The sequence below is a fragment of the Arachis duranensis genome, chromosome 7, assembly GCF_000817695.3.
Source record: "Arachis duranensis cultivar V14167 chromosome 7, aradu.V14167.gnm2.J7QH, whole genome shotgun sequence".
NCBI lineage: Eukaryota > Viridiplantae > Streptophyta > Magnoliopsida > Fabales > Fabaceae > Arachis > Arachis duranensis.
The window spans coordinates 4,164,356-4,172,096 of record NC_029778.3 but is presented as its reverse complement, the minus strand read 5'-3'; the positions used below and the strand labels follow the sequence as shown (position 1 = coordinate 4,172,096).

The 7,741-nt window shown below is 35.9% G+C and overlaps 1 protein-coding gene across 1 annotated transcript; it reads left to right on the top strand.

The window, feature by feature from the left end:
* The first annotated feature begins 999 nt into the window (after positions 1-999).
* On the top strand, positions 1,000-1,785 carry LOC107496423 (uncharacterized). Its single transcript, XM_016117676.1, has one exon. The coding sequence runs from the start codon at positions 1,000-1,002 to the stop codon at positions 1,783-1,785; it is 786 nt and encodes a 261-aa protein (XP_015973162.1).
* The last annotated feature ends 5,956 nt before the right edge of the window (positions 1,786-7,741 follow it).

Sequence of the window (7,741 nt, the reverse complement as noted above, 5' to 3'; positions counted from 1 at the left end):
TGCAGAAAACATGCTGAGAAATTTACAACAAATAGAAATATTGGACGTGAATACTTCAAAATTTTCTTAAATTTTATCTGTATTCCATAGCAATAGTCATGAATTTCAAACATACTAAAATATCTTGGCCAATACTACGATGTTGAAATGAAAATTTTTCAGCACCTACTGAAATGACGAGGACACATGTTACAAACAACGCGTGTTAGTGTGGATGTGATAAGAAAAAAGATAAACTCAGTGGAAGCAGCAGTTGACAAGAATTTATTGGAGACACGAGGTAATTATGTGAATTTTTAATTGAGTGAATTGGGTGATTAATTATTTTTTAATTTTTAAAAAAATTGGTCTTTTTTTTTGTGAAGGTTGTGTATGGGCTTTCTTTGAAAAAAAAATCTCTGTATAAGGGTATATATTAAATATAAAAGAGCCGTTGTAAAAGTTTCTCTCCGTACAGTTTTCGTTGCTTGAGCTGTGACCACCGTGATGAACGGTGAAGGGAGCCCAAAAGAGCATCCTCATGAGCGCCAACCCACTGCAGAAGAACAAGATCAGCTGAACAGGAGTATAAAGAATGTTAGAAAGGATGGAGAGGGATTCACAGGAACTCAGATCTTAGTTCCAAGAGAAGAGGAATGGATGATAGACAACCCAGCTGCTGAGAATAGTTTGAAAACTAGAAAAATCTTTGCCCAAATGGTCAAGGGAGGTCCTGCAGAACATCATATGGAAGAAGATGAGCTTGAGGCAGAGGAGGAAGAATAAGACCACAGAAGAAAGGAATCAGAGACAGAGCAACACAAGCAAAAAGAAGACAATATTAGCGACAAAATCAACTCAGAGGGGATAAGAGTTGAAAAGGTAGAAGAAGGTTTATATAATATTGTTATAAGTGAGACTATTGAGAGGAGACTATGGAAGCCCTGGTGGAATACAATAATAGTAAAGCTTCTAGGAAGGAAAGTGGGATATGCAGCTATCAAAAGAAGACTTGAGAGTATGTGGAGCAAGAAAGGTACCATAGATGTCATTGACCTTAGCAATGATTTCTATTTAGTAAAATTTTATGCTAGTGAAGACTTTGATTATGCTCTGTTGGAAGGTCCTTGGAAGATATTCGATCACTATCTCACAGTGAGGCTCTGGGAACCCAACTTCAATCCTATGAAAGCCACAATAGATAGAATTACTGCCTGGGTGAGACTTCCAGGATTACCTATAGAACTCTATGACAGAACTATATTGAGAAAAATTGGAAATCTGATTGGTAGGACAGTTAAAGTCGACGACAACACAGCCAAGATGAGCAGAAGAAAATTTGCTAGATTATGTGTAGAAGTTGACTTAACGAAGCCGTTGATGGGAAGATATATGATCAATGGAGAAGACTACCAGGTGGAATACGAAGGGATACATCAGATTTGCTTTACCTGTGGAAGAATAGACCATGATCAGAATAATTGTACAATGAAAAAGCAACAAATAGAAACAGCAGCGAATCAAAATGATGAGCAAAAAACAGGAAAAGATAAGCAAAATGAAACAAACATAGAATCATCAAAAGGAAGTGAAGAAGGAAATGGGAACACAAACATGAAGGATAAAGGAAAACAAATAGTGGCAGATAGCAAGGAAAATTATGGCACTTGGATGGTCGTTCAAAGACCAAAAAGAGGGAAAAAGGAGGCAAAGATGAATTTAACAAATATGGGGGAGAAACCAGCAAATCAAAAGAGAACCAAGACAGCAGAGAAAATCACACAAGATTTGGAGTTTTACAAATAGAAGAATCAACAATGGAGGATGAAGGGAAGAAGGAGAATGAAAGCCAAGAGAAGAACAGAGCTAAAGGCGAAATTATAGGGAACCAAAATTCAACAAACAAACAGAAAAAAGAAATTGAAGGCAAACAAGTGAAAGCAACAGAAAAAAACTCACAAGGCAGCATCGAAAAAGGAACAAAAAACAATACAACAATCAGAGAAGAAACACAATGCAACTAGAAAAATAACAAGGAGCATAATAGAAGTAAGGGAACACAATCCCATAAAGAGATCACCAAGAATATATCCAAGACTCATTATGAGGAAAACTGGGTTGAGAACGCTATAGCTACCCCAACTCAAATGGAGGAGGAAATGGAACACTCAACCCAAACAATGCTACAAGAAGGGAAACCACCTGATCCAACAGCTATGGCCGAGGATGGAAAGGAAGACATGGAGATGAAAAATGGGGAGAAAAACCCAACTGAGAGTTTAATAGAAGGAGTGGATTTCACCACACCAGAAATCAGTGTTCTTAGAGACACAGAGATGCAAATAAACTGACCTGATTTGTTGATCAGGTGAGGGTTTTTTGCTTTCCTTTTCTTATCCTTTTTTTAGTCTCTATGATAAGTCTAGTTTGGAATGTAAGAGGTGCGGCTAGTGATGCTTTTAGGCGTACCTTCAAGGATATGATGAAGCAACATAAACCGGATTTAGCTATTTTATTGGAAACTAAATGCAGCGGTGATACAGCAAAGAAAGTTATACAACATTTGGGTTTCACTAATTTCATCATTGAAGAAGCTCAGGGTTTTGCAGGGGGTATTTGGATTTGTTGGAATAGAAAGGACCTCAACATAACTAAAGTCGAATCAAATCGACAATACATTCATGTGAAAGTCCAGTATCAAAGAGATAAGGAATGGTTTTTGACAGCGGTGTATGCTAATCCACACAACCAAATGAGAAATCAGCTTTGGCCTAAGCTTCTAAACATAGCAAACTCGATGGATGGAGATTGGTTGATAGCTGGTGACTTTAATGAAATTAAGGATGCTTCAGAAAAAAAGGGCGGAGCGGCTTTGGATATGAAAGCATGTAACAACTTTGCAAATTGGATCAACAGATGTGGGCTGATTGACTTAGGCTTCATAGGATCAAGATTCACATGGAAGGGTCCAAAATGGGATGGGCATGATAGGGTGTTCAAACGACTGGATAGGGCGCTCTCTAACCCTATGTGGAGAACCAGATTCCAACAAGCAACAGTTGAAGTTCTTACTAGAACCAATTCTGACCATCACCCTCTTCTTATCAAATGTGAAAAGGAAAGAAATGGTGTTTATACTAGACCATTCAGATTTGAAGCCATGTGGGAGTTATATCCGGATTTTCAAAACTGCCTAAGAACAAGTTGGAACAAAGAAAACTCTCTATTGACAGCTATTGGAGAACTTAAAAAAGACCTACTGAAATGGAATAAGGAAATATTCGGGAACATCTTCAAAGCTAAAAGAAGACTTCTCAACAGGATTGCGGGCATTCAAAGAAGCATTACGTACGGAGTAAATCCCTATCTAGACAATTTGGAGCAAGATTTGAACAAAGAACTAAATGATATACTAGATAAGGAAGAGACCTTTTGGATGCAAAAATCAAGACAAGAATGGATAGTAGAAGGAGATAGAAATACAAGATACTACCACACCAAAACCATCATCAGAAGGGGAAAAAATAGAATTCAAAAGCTTCGGAACAAAGAAGGAAACTGGATTGAAGAAGAAGAAGAGCTAAAAGCACATGTCCTCAAACACTTCCAAGACCTATACCAAGAACAGGTAAATATCAATTCAATTGACAATTTATCAGTTTTGATGCCTAATTTCAGTACCTCTATTTGTAGGAAACTCATAGCTATGCCGACAGAAATGGAGATAAGAAGAGCTATTTTCAGCATCGGATCGCTCAAGGCACCAGGAAGTGATGGACTTCCGTCCCTCATCTACAAGAACAACTGGGAGATAATGAAAGGGAAGCTGTGCAATTTCATCTACTCTTGCTGGACCGAACCAAAACAGATAAAACAAAGCAACACTACCCTCTTGACGCTTGTCCCTAAGCTCAACAACCCTGAGTTTATAAGTCAATTTATACCTATTGCTCTTTGCAATGTGTGCTACAAAGTTATAACCAAGATCTTGGTTGATAGAATAAAGCCTCACCTTAGTGACAGAATTGCAGCTCACCAATCTAGCTTTGTTCCGGGAAGGAAAATCCAAGACAACATTGTGATTGCAAAGGAGATGATGCATACCATGAGAAGAATGAAAGGAAAAAAGCAATTCATGGCCATCAAAATTGATTTTGAGAAGGCATATGACAGGGTAGATTGGAACTTCATGATGAGAAGACTTCAAGAATTTAATTTTCCAAGTCATCTAGTCAATTTGATTATGAACTGTGTCCAAACGGTTTCTTACGGCATCATTTGGAATGGTAATAGAACAGAAGAGTTTGTGCCTAAAAGAGGCTTGAGACAGGGAGACCCCATCTCTCCCTACCTGTTTGTTATCGGCATGGACAAACTTTCCCACCGCATAGAAGACCGGGTTCAGAGAGGTTTATGGAAGGCAATTAGAATGGGAAGGGAAGGACCTAACATATCCCACCTTATGTTTGCGGATGACCTTCTTTTGTTTGCTGAAGCAACAATAGATCAGATTAAGGAAGTGACAGGGGTGATTGAAACCTTTTGCAAAGCATCTGGACTGAAAATCAATGTAGAAAAATCCTCCATTGTTTTCTCTAAAAGAACCAATATGGACATCCGGGATGAAATCACTAAATATTCGGGTTTTAAAGAACAAAGGGACTTAGGCCGCTACCTGGGGGCTATGATCACTAGCAACAGAAAAGGAAAAGAGAACTTCAAAGACATACTAGAGAGAGTCCAAGAGAACTTCAAGGACATACTAGAGAGAGTCCATAACAAATTAAAAGGGTGGAAGAGTAAGTGCTTATCACTTGCGGGAAGACTTACACTGGCTCAATCAGTGTTAAGCCCAGCTCTCAATTTCAGCATGCAATATGAAAGAGTACCAAGAGAAATCTGTCTAGAGGTGGAAAAACTGCAGAGAAGCTTCATATGGGGAGATGAACCAGATAAGAAGAAAATGCATCTCATAAGTTGGAAGACCCTTTGTCAACCGAAACATTTGGAAGGACTAGGATTCAGAAGGCTCAACACTATAAATGATGCTTTTCTACTAAAAATTATTTGGCAAGTTATGGAGAATCCAGAAGCACTATGGGTTCAAGTCCTTTCAAATAAGTACTGCAAAGGAAATAGGTTGAACAATCTTATGCAAGCAAAACAAGGAGACTCACCCTTTTGGAGAGAAATTATAAAGTTATGGCCTACGTTTTCAAACTGCTCTATTCACTACATTGGAAATGGATTATCTACTTTGTTTTGGAAGCAAAATTGGTTAGAGAATAAAGGGATCCTCATAAATAAAGCGTTAAATATGGACATTATGGATGCTGAAAGCTTAGTGTGGGAATGGACTAAGCAAAATGGCGAATGGGACATAGACAGACTTAATCAGAACTTGCCTCCTGAGATTGTGATGGAAATTATATGCAAACCACCACCTAAGACCGAAAATGATGACGATAGAAGAGGGTGGAGACTGTCTCACGATGGGAATTTCTCTATTAACTCTACCTACAAAGAACTCATAAATTGGCCAAGTGAGGAGAAAACTGTTTGGAAACAACTTTGGAGTTGGAGAGGTCCACAAAGAGCGAAAATTTTATTATGGACAGCCATGCACAAGAAATTGATGACAAATCAGAGAAGAGTCAGAATTTTTGGAGGAGAAGGGGACTGTACGCTATGTAATGGAGGAGAAGAAGACATCTTTCATGTGCTGAGAAATTGTCCAAAGGCTTCAACAATTTGGGTGAACCTAGTTAAAATAGACGAAATCCCTAATTTCTTTCAATTGGAATGGGATAATTGGATAGAAATAAATCTTCAACAGCAACTGGGAAAAGATGAAGAGTTAGACTGGAGGGATGTGTTTATTACAGCTTGTTGGAGAATTTGGCAATGGAGGAACAAAGAAATTCATGAACAGTATAGGAGACCAATGCAACCATATGAAAAAATTAATAAAGAAGCCAAGGAAATTAAAAGAGCGCTTGAGAAAGCTTACCTCATCGGACAGAGAAGAGGAAGAATTGAGAGGAACGTTCGATGGAACCCCCCACCGGCAGGATGGATCAAATTAAACTCTGACGGAATAGCTCAGAGCAACCCAGGAACTATTGGCTGTGGAGGAATTCTACGGGATGAGGAGGGGCGCTGGATAGCAGGCTTCTCCCATAAAGTTGGAGTTGGAACAGCTTTCATGGCGGAATTCTGCGGTGTGAAAAAGGGATTAGAGATAACCTGGACAATGGGTTTTCGAAAAATTGTGGTAGAGATAGATGCTGGAGCAGTGATAAAGCTCCTCAACAAGGGAGAAAGTTTGGCCTCCCACCCTAATGCTGTGGTCAGAGAGATATATGAATTAAAAAGAAGAAATTGGAATATTCATTTTGTTCAAATATATAGAGAAGGTAATATGTGTGCAGATTACCTAGCAAAAAAGAGTTTAACAATGGAAGTTGATTTTATTTTTTGGGATATACCTCCTTCTGACCTTAGGAGGATTATTAGTGATGATGAAAGAGGGGTTACCTTACCCCGTTTAGTTTGTATCTAGGTTTTCTTTTGAGCTTTTCAGCTCTGTTTCATTACCAAAAAAAAATACATATATATATGTTGTCTCAACACAATCTCTCCTAATACATGTTAGTCACGTGACACATAAATAACTAAGTCAAAGTGTAATAAAATGATTTAATATCTAATTACAAATTAATTATTTGATAACCAAGTCAACGAGATATTATTTGTGAGACGGATTATGTGGAAGCATTTAATCTTGTTACTCAAGATGGTTTTGGGTTTATTGATCCATTGGTGCTCAAAATAAGAGATATCATGCATTAGAATTGGCGTGTTGACTTTCGTTTGATTATGAGAGATGCAAACATGGTGGCAGATACTATGGCAAAGATGGCGATGAAGTTACAACTTTCGCATGTGGAGCTTCTTTCACCTTGGAAAGAGTTTAAGAATAGTCTTAAACGGGACTACCCCTCTATTTAAGCAGTTTCTTATTTTGTTTGTTTTGTTTTTCTTTGTTTAATTTATTTCAGTCACCAAAAAAAATTTAACATAATTTGATTTTTAATATTTTATCATAATAATTCAAACATTATTTAATATTTTTGAATACTAAAAGAATATATTTTTTTAATTATAATGCCTGCAGACCATATCAATTTTATAATTGGTTATAGACAGAAAAAAATCCAAAAATTTTAATATGAAAGGGCTGAATTTTAGATAAAATATTTTATTATTTTTTATATTTTTTATTCTATAAAAATAATTAACATATAATTATTGAATTAATTTTTTAAAAGATTTATCAATATATACATATAAAAAGTTATAAATTCTTTTCCATATCAACAGTATAAATATAATAACTTCAATAGTATATTATAAAATTATAAAATACAATAATTGACAATGTATTTAGTTAAAAAATTATCACGTACCTTATTAATTAAAATTAATTTCTTTTAAAATTTTGAAACATTTGAAAATAAATTATAAATTATTAATTATTTGAAAAACACGATACCCTAATAGAATACAAGATATATTTTCTTTTAATAATGTAAATTTAAAAAAAAATGAGTATTTTTTATAAGAAAAAATTATCTAAAATATACAACGTGATTATCAAAACATAACTAAGTAAGTTATTATTAATATTCTATATAATAATATAAATATTAAATATGTTAATATAAAAAAATAGATATAGAAATTATTATATAAAAGCTAA

What these genes read in the sequence shown, in the direction of transcription:
- LOC107496423 (XM_016117676.1), top strand. Translation starts at nt 1,000, where the DNA reads ATGTGGAGCAAGAAAGGTACCATAGATGTCATTGACCTTAGCAATGAT.